The 17,906-nt window shown below is 33.9% G+C and overlaps 1 protein-coding gene across 1 annotated transcript; it reads right to left on the minus strand.

The window, feature by feature from the left end:
- Positions 1-11,093: 11,093 nt before the first annotated feature.
- LOC132680524 (olfactory receptor 2M3-like) lies at positions 11,094-12,041 on the minus strand. The gene has a single exon (XM_060634191.1). The coding sequence runs from the start codon at positions 12,039-12,041 to the stop codon at positions 11,094-11,096; it is 948 nt and encodes a 315-aa protein (XP_060490174.1).
- Positions 12,042-17,906: the final 5,865 nt, after the last annotated feature.

The following is a 17,906-nucleotide window of genomic DNA, read 5'->3' on the forward strand; positions in this document are numbered from 1 at the left end:
CATAATTGTTTTATAGTTTTCAGAGTAGAGAACTTTTTACTCTTTGGTTAGTTTTATTCCTATATATCTTATTGTTCCTTTTATCTTATTGTGCATTTCAAATGAGATCAATTCCTTGATTTCTTTTTCTGCTTCTTCAGTACTGGTGTACATAAATGAAACAGATTTCTTCACATTGATTTTGTATCCTGTGACTGTGGAATTCATGTATTAGTTCTAGCAGATTTTTGTTATATTTCGGGTATTCTATATAGAGTATCATGTCATCTGCTAATAGTGAAAGTTTGACTTCTTCCTTGCCAATGTGGATGCCTTTTATTTCTTTCTATTGTCTGATTGCTGAGGCTAAAGCTTCCAAAAGTATGTTAAAGAGCAATGGTGACAGTGGACATCGCTGCCTTTTTCTTGACCATACATGAAAAACTCTCAGACTTTCCGCATTTAGGATGATATTAACTGCAGGTCTTTTGTATATGACCTTTATGATGTTAAGGCATATTCAATCTATACCTACTTTTTGAGGGTTTTTATTAAGAATGGATGCTTCTGGGGTCCCTGGGTAGCTCAGTCAGTTCAGCATCTCAGTTTGGCTCAGGTCATAATCTCACAGTTCATGAGTTTCAGCCCTGCAAGAGGTTCTTTTCAGACAGCTCAGACCCTGGAGCCTGCTTCAGATTCTGTGTTTCCCTCTTTCTCTGCCCCTCCTCCACTCACACTGTCTCTCAAAAATAAATAAACATTATTTTTTTTAATAAAAAATGGTGCTGTATTTTGTCAAATGCTTTTTCTTCATCAATTGAAAGAGTCATATGACTCTTATCCTTTCTTTTATTAATTTCATGTATCACATTGTCTGATTTGTGAATATTGGCCAAACCCTGAAACCCAGGAATGTACCCCACTTGATCATGGTGAATAATTCTTTTAATGTACTATTGGGTTCAATTTGCTGGTATATTGTTGAGAATTTTAGCGTCCACATTCATCAGGATATTAGCCTGTAATTCTCCTTTTTAGCAGGTTCTTTATATGGTTTTGGAAACAAGGTAATGCTTGTCTTGTGGAATGATTTTGGAAGTTTTCCTTTAATTTTTATTTTTTAGGAACAGTTTGAGAAAAATAGATATTAATTATTTCTTATTTTTTATTTTTAAATTTATTTTTGAGAGACAGAGGGCACAAGTGAGCAAGGGGTAGAAAGAGGGAGAGAGTCCCACAGGGGTAGAGAGAGAGGGAGAGAAAGAGAGGGAGACAGAGAGAATCCCAAGTGCAGAGCCTGAAGGAGGGCTCAATGGGCTCACCCAGTGCAGGGTTCAAACTCAGGAATGGTGAGATCCTGACCTAGGCTGAAGTCGGATGCTTAACCAACTGAGCCACCTAGGCACACCAGTATTAACTCTTCCTTAAATCCTTGGTAGAATTCCCATGGAATGTCATCTCCAGGACTCTTGTTTGTTGGGAGACTTTTGATTACTGATGCAAGTTCTTTGCTGGGTATGAGTCTGTTCAAATTTTCTAGTTCTTCCTGTTTCAGTTTTGATAAATTATATCGTCTAGGAATATCCATTTGTTTCCGATTCTCCTATTGGTTGTCATATAATTTTTCATAATATTTTCATAATTGTTTGTATTTCTATGTATGTTTTAGTTGTAATCTCTTTCATTTGTGATTTTATTTATTTGGGTTCTTTCTCGCGTTTTTTTTTTTTATAAATCTAGCTAGGTGTTTATCAACTTTATTAATTCTTTAAAATAGCAAGGTCTTTGATCTGTTCTACTGTTCTACTGTTGTTGTTGTTGTTGTTGTTGTTTGGTTTCTATATTGTTTATTTCTGCTCTAATCTTTATTATTGCCCTGCTTTAGCTAGCTTTAGGCTTCATGTGCTCCTCCTTTTCTGTCTCTTTTGGAGTAGATTAGGTTGTGTGTTTGAGATTTTTCTTGCTTCTTGAGATGGACCCATTTTTTCAATATGTTTCCCTCTTAAGACAGCTTTTGCTGAATCCCAAAAGTCTTGAACCATCGTGGTTTTTTTTGTTTTTTGTTTTTTTTTTAAATTTTCATTTGCTTCTATATACTTTTTTTCTTTCATTTTCTGATTAATTCATTCATTCTTTAGTATGGTGTTCTTTAACTTCCATGTATGTGTGGTCTTTCCAATATTTTTCTTGTGGTTGACTTCAAATTTCATAGCATTGTGGTCCAAAAATATGCATGTTATGATCTCAATCTTTTTGTACCCATTGAGGGCTGATTTGTGACACAGGATGTGACCTGTTTTGGAGAATGTTTCATATATACTTGGAAATAATGTGTATTCTGTCGCTTTAGGATGAAATGTTCTGAATGTATCTGTTAAATCCACCTGGATCAGTGTTTCATTCAAAGCCATTGTTTCCTTGTTGGTTTTCTGCTCAGCGTACCCTGCCTGCTTTTTTGAGTGAGGAGACAAACCTAGCGTCTCCGTACTCCCTACTCCTCTGCCATTTTAACCAACTGATATTTGAAATAAATATCAAAACATCTTGAACACCCAGTAAATTGATCTGAGGACTGAGAGAATAAAAATACACACCCAGGGGTCAAAAAACTGCCCATCTTGGAAGGTAGGAGCTGTAGAGAGCTGATTTAGGAAAAATAAGAACTGAGGTATTTTGTCCCCACTCAAAGAGTCCTTTTTAATATATCTTGCTGTGCTGGTTTAGTTGTCATAAACTCCTTTGGTTTTGTCGGTGAAATTATTTATTTCTCTTTATCTATCTTTATATCTTCTATTCTGAATAAAATTCTTGCTCAATAAAGAATTATTGGCTGCATATTTTATCTTCTGCTTGTTGTTTCAGCTTCAGAAGTTCTCTATTTAGTTTTTGGTTCAGTCATTGTATTCTTTGGCTCCAAAATTTTGTTTTTGTTTTTAGTGGTTTAATTACGTATATCGAACTTTATATTTTGGTCATGCAATTTGTCTTGATTATATGTTTAGTTGTCTATGTCCTTGTAAGATAATTATTTGGAATTGTGTGTCAGACAATTCACAGTTCTTTATTTTTGTGGGAACAGCCACGGAAGGAATATTTTGTTCCTTATGTGGGCTTATGTTTTCATGGTACTTAATTGTCCTTAAACTCTTGAATTACTGCTTAACACATAAAGAAGTAGTCTCCTTCTCCAGTCCTTGATGAGTGGCTTGAAGATTTAAAGATCTTTACCAGTCAGCCCTGACAGGGAAAACGTCTCTCAGTAATTTTCTACAAATACACCTACACGATTCTTCTTTTTATTCTTGGGATAAGTCAAGAATTGTGTGCCTTCTCTCAATCTCATTCTCTCAATCTTCACTTTCTGAATCTCATATCAGACTGGGTGCTGAAATCTTTTCACTTATTTTTCCCAGGGCAGTGCCCTATAGAGTTCAAGATTGCATACCTTCTCTCAATTGCACAGAGTCAAGATGGTCACTGAAATCTTTGTGGTGTCTGAGGAGGTTTGTATGCCACTGTTGAATTGCATATACTCTGCATGCCATTTGTGGAATTGCATTGTATCTGTGGAAGTTAACATGCACCATAATGGGGACGTGTGTGTAGGGTTGGAGAATGCATCAGCTCATTGATAGGCTGCAAATGAGTCAACCTTCAAAGTTCATGGGTGAAGACCCAAAGCCAGTTAGCAGCATCTGTAACGAGTTTTTGAGGTCTGTGGTGGTTGCTGTAAGCCCCCACTCCTTTTCTCTACTCCAAGCACTTCCAGATTATTCATCTAGGCCTAACATTGCAATAATCTGGTAAGGCAAGACATATATATGAACCTCTTAGGAGATATCTTGTGAAGCTGGGGAAGCCAGGTCCTCACTCTGTTCTTATTTTCTCCCTTGGGATAATTTGCAAGCCAAGTGTGTCTCTTTATGTTGAGCTATATCTTAGGGAAGGTTATGAATAAAGTGCTATCATTCTTCTCATCTTCTTCCATGTGTCTGTTCTTGGATTCTTTGTTTAATCAGTGTTCTGAAATTCCTCTTCTGGCTCTTGTGTTCCCACAGACATACTGCCATCCATGGATAATTGTGAAAATTACTATATCCATAAATTATGAGAGTTGGAATTTCTTATTCAGTCATCTTGCTCCAAATCCTCTCCTTTATATTATATATTCAAATAGAAGCTTATGAATTTTTTTCACACATAACTTAAGGAAGTTTAAGCAAATTTATAATCATATTATTTTCCTTGCTAATTGTTTTTTAAAGAATATTGAAATAGGCTTTCTTTATATACAGACTTAATGTATTTTTAATCCTAATAATCTATGAATGACCTCTCGTTTTGCAATAGTTTTATTCTTGAAGCACCCTATCAAGAGCTTAGGATATAATTTCAGTCTTGAGTAATTTCTCTATACAAAAATTTTATATTACCAATATTAAACTCATTATTTTTTTATAAAATAACTATTTTAAAATTTTTCTCTACTGCTTCAACTAACACTTATTTTGCACCTATATGCACATACACACACACACATATGTATGTACTTTCATCCAAATGTAAAACAACTTGTTTAACTAATGTTTGAATTGAATTTCAGTAAAAAAAAATGTCAAACAATATTGTGAACAAGAAATTTTGGTTAAAATGTAGACTTTCTTTTATTAAAATAAAAATTCATTATGGATATTATTTTATTGCTCTCACCAATTTTTTCATATATGTTTGCTTTGCAGAGAATCCAAGAGGTGTAGTATTTGTTTTAATAGTATTTAAAACTGAAAATTGAAAAAGAAAATTATGGAGTACAGCATCCATAATTGTTTACGAGATTGACAATGTTATGTCTTTATTCATTGTGTGAAATGTTATAATAAATAGAATACCCATTACATGTGCTCTGGACAAATTATAAGTCTATAATACAATTCTATAAATTCTCTTAATCTAATAAGCAGAAATATTATGAATTTAAATAATTTCCAAAAGTTGTCTTAATTCACTCAACCATTTGGGCATTACCAAGTTTCTCTCAGATTACTGGTAGAATCAATAAATGAAATCTTATTTTTATGTCTTTTGTGAATATAAGTATGCAATTAATCTGGATGTGTCTGGCAGAAAAATCCTAAACCATCTCCATATTCTCTATTCCCTGGTGTTATTCTCATTATTATGTTATATTATAAAATAAGAGTAAATTGTGCAGCTATAATTAATATCACAAATCAGTAGAATTTAAGAATTTGAAACAAGATGAACTTTGATTGGCTTATATTAACTAGTTGTCATTTTTCAGAAGAGAACTTAAGGTTTGCATTACATCGCAGAAATTCTCATGAAAAAAAAACATACAGAGAGGGTCACTTTCATGGCTCAGTCACTTGTGTTTGACTCTTGGTTTTGGCTCAGGTCTTGATCTCAGAGTTCGTAGAATGGAGTCTTATTTCTGTCACAGTCACAGAGCCTGCTTGAGATTCTCTTTCAGTCTGTCTCTGCCCTGCTCATCTTCTCATGCTCTCTCTCTCTCTCTCTCAAAAATAAATAAACGTTAAAAAAAAGCAAACATATGTTAGTCAGCTTTATAAAAATTACTCATTTCTGCTATGTTTGATGTGATCTCTACTCCTTCATTCTTTATTTCATTTATTTGGGTCATTTCCTTTTTTCTTTTTGATCCATTGGCTAGTGGTTTATCAATTTTGTTAATTCTTGCAAAGAACCAGCTTCTGGTTTCATTGATCTGTTCTACTGCTGTTTTGGTTTTGATAGCATTAATTTCTGCTCTAATCTTTATTATTTCTGTCTTCTGCTGGTTTTGTGTTTTATTTGCTGTTCTTTTTCCAGCACCTTAAGGCATAGGGTTAGGTTGTGTATCTGAGATCTTTCTTCCTTCTTTAGGAAGGCGTGGATTGCTATATACTTTCCTCTTATGACCACCTTTGCTGCATCCCAGAGGTTTTGGGTTGTGGTGCTATCATTTTCATTGACTTCCATATACTTTTTAATTTCCTCTTTAACTTCTTGGTTAGTCCATTCATTCTTTAGTAAGATGTTGTTTAGTCTCCAAATATTTGTTACCTTTCCAAATTTTTTCTTGTGGTTGATTTCGAGTTTCATAGTGTTGTGGTATGAAAATACACACTGTATGATCTTGATCTTTTTGGAGTTAGAGCTGATTTGTGTCCCAGTATATGGTCTATTCTGGAGAATGTTCCATGTGCACTGGAGAAGAATGTATATTCTGCTGCTTTAGGATGAAATGTTCTGAATATATCTCTTAAGTCCATCTGGTCCAGTGTGTCAATCAAAGCCATTGTTTCCTTGTTGATTTTTTGAGTAGATGATGTGTCCATTGCTGTGAGTGGGGTGTTGACATCTCCTACTATTATGTATTACTATCAATGAGTTTCTTTATGTTTGTAATTACTTGACTTATATATTTGGGTGCTCTCACATTTGGCACATAAATGTTTACAATTGTTAGCTCTTCTTGGTGGATAGGCCCCTCGATTATGATATAATGCCCTTCTGCATCTCTTGATACAGACTTTATTTTAAAGTCTAGATTGTCTGATATAAGTATGGCTACTCTGGGTTTCTTTTGTTGACCATTAACATGATAGATGGTTCTCCATCCCCTTATTTTCAATATGAAGGTGTCTTTAGGTCTAAAGTGGGTCTCTTGTAAACAGCATATAGATGGATCTTGTTTTCTTATACATTCTGTTACCCTTTTGTTTGGAACATTGAGTCCATTGATGTTCTGAGTGAGTACTGAATAATAAGAGAATATTATGAGCAATTATATGCCAATAAAATGGGCAATATGGAAGAAATGGAAAAATTCCTAGAAACATATACACTACCAAAACTGAAACAGAAAGAAATAGAAAATTTGAACAGACCCATAACCAGTAACGACATTGAATTAGTAATCAAAAATCTGCCAAAAAACAAGAGTCCAGGGCCAGATATCTTTCCAGGGTAATTCTACCAAACACTAAGAAGATGTAACACCTATTCTCTTGAAACTGTTCCAAAAACTGTTCCAGAAATGGAAGGAAAACTTCCAAACTCTTTCTATGAAGCCAACATTATCCTGATTCCAAAACCAGACAGAGACCATACTAAAAAGCAGAACTATAGACCCATTTCCCTGATGACCATGTATGCAAAAGTTCTCAACAAGATATTAGCCAACTGGATCCAAGAATACATTAAGAAAATTATTCACCACGACCAAGCAAGATTTATACCTGGGATGCAGGGCTGGTTCAATATCTGCAAAACAATAACATGATTCATCATATCATTAAAAGAAAGGAAACATAAAAGAACCATATGATTCACTCAATAGGTGCAGAGAAAGCATTTGACAAAATACACCATCCTTTCTTTATAAAAACCCTCAAGAAATTAGGGATAGAGGGAGCATAACTCGAGATCATAAAAGCCACATATGAATGACCAAACGCTAATATCATCCTCAATGGGGAAAAACTGAGAGCTTTCCCCCTAAGGTCAGAAACAAGACAGGGATATCCACTCTCACCACTGTTATTCAACATAGTATTGGAAGTCATAGCCTTTGCAATCAGACAACACAAGGAAATAAAATGCATCCAAATCAGCCAGGAGCAGGTCCAACTTTCACTCTTCACAGATGACATGATACTCTGTATAGAAAACCCAAAATATTCCACCAAAAACAGCTAGAAATGATTAATGAATTCAGCAAAGTAAAGGGATATAAAATCAATGCATTGAAAGAGGTTGCATTGGTACACACCAACAATGAAGTGACGGAAAGACAAATCAAAGAATTGATCCCATTTACAGTTACACAAAAAAACATAAAATACCTAGGAATAAATCCAACCAAAGAGGTGAAAAATCTATACACTGAAAACTATAGAAAGCTTATGAAAGAAATTGAAGAAGACACAAACAAATGGAAAATATTCCATGCTCCTGGATAGGAAGAACAAATATTATTAAAATGTCGATAATACCCAAAGAAATCTACATATTCAATGCAATACCTATCAAAGTAACACAAGCATTCTTCACAGAGCTGGAACAAATAATCCTAAAATTTGTATGGAATCAGAAGAGACCCTGAATAGTCAAAACAATCTTGAAAAAGAAAACGAAAGGAAGAGGCATCACAATCTCAGACTTCCAGCTATACTACAAAGCTGTAATCATCAAGACAGTATGGTACTGGCACAAGAAAAGACACTCTGATCAATGGAATAGAATAGAGAACTCAGAAATGGACCCACAAATGTATGGCCAACTAATCTTTGACAAAGCAGGAAAGAATATCCAACGGGAAAAAATACACTCTGTTTAGCAAGTGGTGCTGGGAAAACTGGACAGCGACATGCAGAACAATGAACCTGGACCACTTTCTTGCACCATACACAAAATAAACTCAAAATGGATGAAAGACCTAAATGTAAGACAGGAAGTCACCAAAATCCTCGAGAAGAAAGCACACAAAAACCTCTTTGATCTTGGCCACAGCAACTTCTTACTCAACATGTCTCCGGAGGCAAGGGAAACAAAAGTAAAAAATGAACTACTGGGACCTCATCAAAACAAAAAGCTTCTGCACAGTGAAGGGAACAATCAGCAAAACTAAAAAGGCAACCAACAGAATTGGAGAAGATATTTGCAAATGACACACCAGACAAACGGTTAGTATCCAAAATTTATAAAGAACTTATCAAACGCAACACCCAAAAAACAAATAATTCAGTGAAGAAATGGGAAAACATGACACTTCACCAAGAAGACACCCAAATGGCCAATTGACACATGAAAAAATGCTCAACATCACTCATCATCAGATAAATGCAAATCAAAACCACAATGAGATACCACCTTACCCCTGTCAGGGGCTAACATTAACAACTCAGGCAATAACAGATGTTGGTGAGGATGCGGAGAAAGAGGATCTCTTTGCATTGTTGGTGGGAATGCAAGCTGATGCAGCCACTCTTGAAAAAAGTATGGAGGTTCCCAAAAAAACTAAAAATAGAACTACCCTACGACCCAGCCATTGCACTACTAGGCATTTATCCATAGGATACAGGTGTGCTGTTTTGAAGGGACACATGCACCCCCATGTTTATAGCAGCACTATCAACAATAGCCAAAGTATGGAAAGAGCCCAAATGATGTCCATCGATGGATGAATGGGTAAAGAAGAAGTGATATATATATATATATATATATATATATATATATATATATGTATATACATACACACACACATACACACATAATGGAATGAATCAAAAAGAGTGAAATATTGCCATTTGCAAATACATGGATGGAACTGGAGGGTATTATGCTAAGTGAAATTAGTCAGAGAAAGACAAAACTCATGAATTCACTCATATGAAGACTTTAAGAGACAAAACATATGAAAATAATGGAAGTGAAACAAAAATAATATAAAAACAGGGAGGGGGACAAAATATAAGAGACTCAAAAATATGGAGAACAAACTGAGGGTTATGGAAGGGATTGTGGGAGAAGGATGGGCTAAATGGGTAAGGGGCACTAAGGAATCTACTCCTGAAATCATTGTTGCACTATATGCTAACTAATTTACATGTAAATTTAAAAAAATAAAGTTAAAAAAATAAAAGCAATATATTATTTAAAAAATTACTCATTTCAACAAACGCATGAGCTTTGAAGGTGACCTTAAGTTTCAGATAAAACCGCAGCTCCAACCAACACATGGATCTTACATTCTGATATCAGAAGCAGAATATCCATGTTAGCCACGCTGGAAACTCTGACAAATATAAACTCTGACATAAACGGTTGCTATTCACAGCTGCTAAATTTGTGTTAATTTGTTGTATACAGTGGGGATGTTGCCACACAGTTTTAATGAAACAGTTCATATTCATATTACGGTATAAAGATTTTTCTGTTTAAGCCACAAGAATCTCCAGAATTATATATCTATACCATCTATATCTAAATGATGATCTACATATACGTATTTTATACATATATCTAGATAGATAAAAATATCATTATGAACTTATATTTGGGGATGTCACACATGAGATTTAAGGAGAATATGCAGCCTAAAGAAAACCAATACTTCTTCATTAAACAAAAATTATTATGTTTTCATACAATAACAGTACACAATCCATATAAAGAGGAAAATAATGAGAAAAACCATGTTTTAGGATTCATATTTACATTTTAGTTTCCCATGTATAAGACTGTTTGATTTCTATAGGAAAATAAAATAAATAACACCCCAGTTATCTACTATCCCGAAGAAGGACAATTTCTTTTTTTTTTTAATTTTTTTAACATTTATTTATTTTTGAGACAGAGGGAGACAGAGCATGAACAGGGGAGGGGCAGAGAGAGAGGGAGACACAGAATCTGAAACAGGCTCCAGGCTCGGAGCTGTCAGCACAGAGCCCGACGTGGGGCTCAAACTCACGGACCGTGAGATCATGACCTGAGCTGAAGTCGGACGCTCAACCGACCAAGCCACCCAGGCGCCCCTAAGAAGGGCAATTTCTAGAACAATTAAAGCTCAATGTGGCTATATCACAATACAATACCCCTTATTTCCCATCCAGTTATGACAAATTCATTTACATAATAATCTTATATTCATTCCCATAAATTGCTTCGTCATTCACTTTTTTTAAAAAATTGATCACTCCAAATTAAGACTTTTGGATTTCATAAAAAGCATTTTTTCTCCAAGGTTAAGCTTATGACATGTTATAAAAAAATAATTTTAATCAATGCAACCAAACAATGGGATGTAGTCATGGCAAAAAAAAAAAATTTAAATTGGTATAATACAATGGAATAAATTGCAGATTTTTTTGTACTAAATGATTTCCTTATAGCCATAGCTTCAAACTACCATAAAAATTGAAACTATTTGAAGAAAAAATGAAAACAATTTTTCAATTTCTAAAATCTTTGTTGTTGCCTATAAATCTACAAAGATCAGGAAATATTAGTTACTTAATTGGATTGATTGAATACATAGATTTAAGCATAAAGCAAAGAAGGTACTGGGAAAAAACAAAGCGTAAAGATTATCAGGCGATTTGCTCTCCAGACTTACCCCTTCCTAACACCTTCATGAATGCTCTGGCCACATCCTTGTTGCGGAGGCTATAGATGAGAGGATTCAGCATGGGAGTAAGGATAGTGTAGAAGACAGACACGAATTTGTCCTGGGTGGGGGTACGATCTGAACTGGGCCGCATGTATATGAACATGGCTGCTCCGTAATACATTCCTACTACCATGAGGTGAGAGGAACAGGTGCCAAAAGCTTTACGTGGGCCCTCTCCATATCCCATGTGAATGACAGCCACAATAACATGACCATAGGAAGCAATGATTACTGCTACAGGGAAAAGAAGCATAATAATACAGCATATAAATATCATCCTTTCAAATAACAATGTGTTAGTGCATGAGAGAGTGAGAAGGGCAGGGACATCACAGAAAAAGTGGGGTATTTCTCGGGCACCACAATATGAGAAAGACAATGCAACTGCAGTTTCAATTATACCATCAAGTGAGCCAAGAATCCATGAAAAAGCTGCCATGAGACCACATATTTTCTGGTTCATGAGAATTGAGTATCTTAATGGGTGGCAAATGGCAACATAACGGTCATAAGCCATTGAAGCCAACAGGAAACATTCTGCTCCAAGCAGAGACACATATAAGAATATCTGGGCTCCACAACCAGCCAGAGAGATGGACTTCCTGCCAGACAAGTAGTTGAAAACCATCTTGGGTACAGTGGTGCAGATGAGCATGAGGTCCATGAGGGAGAGTTGGCTGAGAAGGAAGTACATGGGGGTGTGGAGCTGGTTGTCCAGGCAGATGAGGAGAACCATAGTAGTGTTTCCCATGAAGGCCACTGTGAAGATGCCCAAGACCAGTGAGAAAAGGAAGATGTGAGTGGGGCTGTCATTGAAGATTCCTACCAGGATAAAGTCTGAGTTGAAGGTCTGATTCTCCCATGCCATGATAAATGTTTACTGCAAGGAATACAAGAAGTGACAAATGGCTGTGATTGTGTTATAGAAACATCAAGCACTTCCTTCCCTAAGTCACCACTTCTACCAAATTGCCTAAGCAAGAGGCAATTGTTTCTCTGGTCATAATTTCATTTTTAGACTGGATATATTAAAGCATTGTTTTATCTTGATATGATTATTTTATGTTAGATGAATTATTTTCTTTTTAAAATTTATTTATTTAAATTCAAGTTTGTTGTTAATGAAGAATGTGTGGTTCACAGACATAGTAAGTTACATGTTAAAAATATGAGAGTTTTCTCAGGGCACCTGGGTGGCTCAGTCAGTTAAGCATCTGACTTCAGCTCAGGTCAGGATCTCACAGTTTGTGGGTTCCAGCCTGGCGTCAGGCTCTGTGCTGACAGCTCAGAGCCTGGAGCCTGTTTCGGATTCTGTGTCTCCCTCTCTCTCTGCCCCTCCCCTGCTCAGTCTCTGTCTCTGTCTCAAAAATAAATAAACATTAAAAAAATAAAAATATGAGAACTTTCTCAAGTCATATAATGAGGTTAGAGAAACTAGTCAGCTTATATGCGTAGTGTAGATTATCCATTCATAAAAACTTTATGATCATGGAAGACATAAATTTCTGAGAAGTCAATGAGATTTTATTTATGGTTCTTTTTTGTTTTCCATGAAATTTTGCATAAAATTTCTATCAAAGTGTAGAGAAAATCATGTATTGATGGAAATGAGACAAGATTAATCACATGTCAGGTAAACAGAAGAGATTGAAAAATCAGCAATCTGATGTCCATTATGTAATATTTATTCTAACAATGGTGGGTTGTAGTGTAAATAGTTCCTCATAAATATACCGTTTCCTCACTCATCTCTAAAAGTGACATGTGTCCACAAGGCAGTCAAGTATTGATCTCAAGATAAAGATACAGGATAAAGGAGAGTACAAAGGCAAAGGCATATCTGGTACAGGTTACTTCAGCTGTGTGATTTTAGGCAATTAATTCCTGCAATCTTTATTTTACAGTATATTAACCTGAATATTTATAATATCTATATTACAGTGTGTTATTAAAATCAAATTAGATCATATTTTTAAAGTGTGAATATTATCTGGAGTGAAGTTTATATGATATATATATTTTAAAATAAATATATACTACTAAAAGTAAGAGAGACCACACTTACTTACCTCCACACTATTCTAGCTTACATAAAATTAATCTCTTCCATGTCCTTAGCAAAACCTTTTAAGATTTCTTTGGCTATGCAATAGCATACATATAATTCTTTATTTTCACATTCATTTTTTCCCTTCTTTATCCCCTCTCCAAAAGACAAGAAATTCTTTACTTTCTTTCTTCCCTAACACTCCCTGGACAGATTATGAATATTCATTTTCTTCACCACTTTGGGTCCTTCTAAACTCTTTATCTCTGTAGCATTCAACAATTCAGTGTATATAATATTTCAATCATAACTCAGGTATTTAATACATCCTAAATTTCTGACCAGTTATAAATTCTCTTAGCATTCTTCCTTATATTTATAATACTTGTCAAGAAACTCAACCCACATTGTGTAAATAAGCGTAGCTCATGCTATTTAAATTTTCAAGTATTTTTACTTTTTCATTCCTCTTACACACAATTGTTTATTAAATATTTCTAACACAATCTTTTATCCTTATTCAAACTGCGATTCAAAAGTGATTATGCATGCTACAGAAAAACTTCAAACATTACTACTGAAATATAACATGAGTTTTCAAGCCTCTGATTAAAATTTATTGGCCAACAGAAAATTAAAACATCACTTGGTTTACTATCATTTCTGTGCTTCTAAAAAGCAATATATCCTTTCTACTTCAAGTTTGCTCATGTTGTTATACCTGGTGAAAGTCTCTCTCTTTATGTTTTGAAACATAAATATTAGTACCTATGGAACATTCAGCATATATCTAGTCATTTCCTGACAATTTGCCACTTTCCCCTTTAATAGGTAATCTTTCAATCAATTGTGCATCCTGGAATAATACCCAAAACAACAGATTCATCAGTATTCCCAATTTGGACATTAATTGCATAAATAAAAATTCTATAAATTTGGAAAGTGGAAGTGCCTTGAAAGCTGCACAGGCTGAAGAACTCCATGGGCCAGATTTTTCTTTGGCCTGCATTTGTCTTCTTGTCTATCTTTCTGCTTAATCAAGACCGTATAATGCTATCTAGACTGAATACAGCTTACATAGGTGGCATTATCTAGGGAAGTAAATGTCCTTGACATTCTGCAGTTCACTCTATGTACAAACTTCCAAATCAAATTTCTATGGAGTAATTTATAAAAATAAATTGCTAAAGGGGTGTTGTAATGATGTTTCACTATGCTTTCTTTGTCTCTGTTATTTAAAAGTGACAGGACCTGACTCTATATTTAGATCTTATTTTGCTCATGGCTGCTTTTTACAATCTCTGTGTTAACAACAAACTCCATCACATTTTAAATCTATTCCCCTTCACATTATGTCATTATGTGAAAACAATCCATAAATTTTAGCCCATAAAAGGAACGAATGGAAGAATTGCAATGGAGATAGTTAGAACTGTTCAAAACTAACTGGCTTCTATAAAAGTCAGTTAGAAGAATCTTTAATAATTTGAGATGAGAAACAGTTTTAAGTTGTCCATTTTCAGTAGATAAATGTAAAATTTACTTTGTAGTAGGTAAGGAGGTTCTGCCTATATATTCCTGTAATTTTTTTTTTATGTTTCTTATTTCTTCAATGTGGGCATACATAGAATGATATATTATTATATTATATTAATTATATATTATGTTATGTTATGTTATGTTATGTTATGTTATGTTATGTTATGTTATTGCACGATCTTTTATTTTGGCAAACCGATCTCACAAAGTCTCATTTCCTTTACTGCCCTAGGAGAGGAAGCTATAGTAAACAACGTTTCACATTGGTGGTCAAGACACTTATTTCTGAATACTGTCAGCTCAAGCTCCTCCACATCATCTCTCTGAAGCAATGTCTTAGTTAAAATGTGTTATTTTATATTAATAAGTGCATTTAGTTATAGCTATAATAACATGAGGAATTTATATAAGCATTACAGCTATAAAGTTAACAACATAATGTACATTAATCCATTGCTTCATCAAATTTTATCCACATAATTTCTCAACAAATCCCTCAGTGTGGAATTAATAGACTTTGTCTATACATACTTAAAAAATAGACTATGACACAACTTTAGCTAAATATAATTTATGTTTTTATTAATTATGCTCACCAGCTTCAACAAATGTATTTTGAAGAAAGAGAATTTTAAAAATTGTTATAGGAAGAGGAGAGGAAAAAAGTCAAGTTGACTAAACAAAGACAGTTGACATGCAGTGGAATGTTGAAAGACCTTGTGTGTTTTGAATGAAAAAATGAGTTGGAAAGAAATTTGAGGGGGATAGTGAATGAGGGAGAGAAAATTGAGAAAAGGAGAGTTTAGTTGAATACATATTAGGATAACTGAGCATTCATCTCTGCTCTATATATGCTGCATAATTTCAATGGAGAAGTCATGCTCTCCCTCCTAATAAAGGCACAAAAAATAAATAGTATGTTAAGACAAAATGGTATGCAAAAAATGTCCTTACGGAAACTTAGGAATTATTCACCTAAATCCATCCTCTGTTTACCTATAAAATTTTCAAGTTACATTTCTCAAAAGTGAGTTGTGATACCTTTTGGAAAGGCTTATCAGTATTTCTAAAAAGCCCATCTATTTGCATCATATCTAAATAGTACAGATAAAACTAAGTTTCTATTTTTCACTTTACCCAACACTCTAATTTTGGATTTTCCCAAAGAATAAGTGGATTGTATCCCTCCTCTTATAAGTTCAATTCTCAAATGGCTCAAATTAGCTGCAGAGCATATTTCACCATCTTGCTGACCTTGATTTGAGACACTGAAGAAAGTCATTGAAGCCACTATTTTAAAATATTTCTTCTCCATTTTCCAAAACAAACTCTATGTATTGCTACTTCCAGATCCCAAAGATACAACTGAGATAAGTAGGAGCTTAAGTCTCCTTTTAGGAGGTGTCTCTTACTTGATGTCTGCTGTTCCACAATCTTTCACATTTGTAAATCACACCTCCTTTCAAATTCCAAAACAGGACTATCTTTCTTCATGCCTCCTTCTTCATTCCTTAGCTAGCAAGATCTGCATATAAAAAACTTTCAGAAGATGTGTGGAGTCTACCTCTGTTCTATGTAAAGGCAATATTATGGACCTTCAGATCAGACAGTTTACTGAGTTTATAGTCTTGATCTACCACCAACTCCTATGTCAACAGACAGGTTAGCTAATGTCTCTGAGATTTTATTTTAATTCCCTCCATTCCTCTAAGGATTGTTAAAAAGTAGAATAGGTTAATTCTTTAAATACATGTATCACAACATGAATTCATCAGATGAGCATTACTATCATTACTTACATCCAAATCACATCTCCCCACCCTAATTTGCAATAACCTTAATTTATTCCTCTTGATTATTTTTGAAAATAATCTATTTTTCTTACTAGATTATTGGTTCCTGATTGGTAAGCTATATGCTTATTTTATATGTGTTTAGTTCAACTAAAGAAAATTGCACAAAAATGAAGCCTATATGATCCTCACAGTGATTGGAAACAAGAACAAATAGACTAGATCCACTGGAGAATCTTGCAATGATTCTGAATTTAGCATTTATAACACTGTTCTAAATAATGCCTTTTATTTAATATCCTCACAGGTATTATTTAATTTAACCTTCAAAAAGATCTGTGACAAATATAAGAAATGCATTTATTTTACAGAGACTATAAAGGGGTAAGTTAGAGATCAACATGAAAAAGTGGTCCGTACTTAAAGAACTTCAATATATCAAAATTTCTAATACATATAGCTTTTGAATAAAATTCTATTCCCTTTGATTGAACATCATAATGCTTTAGATATTTTGGAATGTACAGTCTCATTCAAACTTACCTTCCAGGTGTTATCAAGAATGATACTATTTACAGAGTAACTGAAATACTTTAACTTTCCAGAGAAAATATATGTAACACAATTTTAGTAAGTCATCTGTGATTTAATTTCATAATTCATCCAGGGAATTCAGTCCCTGTTCTTCAATTATAATAATTTATTTTAGCACCCATTTTCTCTCTTAGGACTTCATACATAATTAGTTTTCCACCTGAAAATAAGAAAAATAGTTTAGACATTGTTTAATTATGAATAACTGTTTTTGAACATGTGACTTCATATGTGACAGAAAAACGAAACAAATTCTAAACTGTTTGAATGATTTCCTAAATCCAGGTCAAATTAAAATTTGCTTAGTATTAATAGCCATTAACTTCTACTTTATATGCAAATATAAATAAACTAGCAATCAGCAGATGAATATTTATGTAAAAAAATATCAAGGAATTCACAATATAAAAAGATGTAAAATGTGACAATATGTACCTAAAATGTAAGGAAGAGTAAAGAATGGGTTCAAACTTAAATGACCAAGAATTAAATAAAGACTGCTATATGCAAAAGAGGTAATATGGTAATAGTGACTATATACAAATACTCACTAATAAATATGCAAAGAATAAAGTATATCACTAAATAAAATCAGCAAAACATGAAAAGGGGAATGACAAGAAACGATCATAAAAAATCGTCAGCAACAACCACAAAACAAATAATAAGAAGCCAGTAAACATATATCATTAATAATTACTTTGAATATAAATAAGCTAGATGCTCCAATCAAAAGATATAAGGTGACAGAATGGATTGA

The sequence above is a fragment of the Panthera onca genome, chromosome A1 (genome assembly GCF_046562875.1).
Source record: "Panthera onca isolate mPanOnc1 chromosome A1, mPanOnc1 haplotype 2, whole genome shotgun sequence".
NCBI lineage: Eukaryota > Metazoa > Chordata > Mammalia > Carnivora > Felidae > Panthera > Panthera onca.

Coding starts and splice junctions, on each gene's coding strand:
- LOC132680524 (XM_060634191.1), bottom strand. CDS start 12,041: ATGGCATGGGAGAATCAGACCTTCAACTCAGACTTTATCCTGGTAGGA.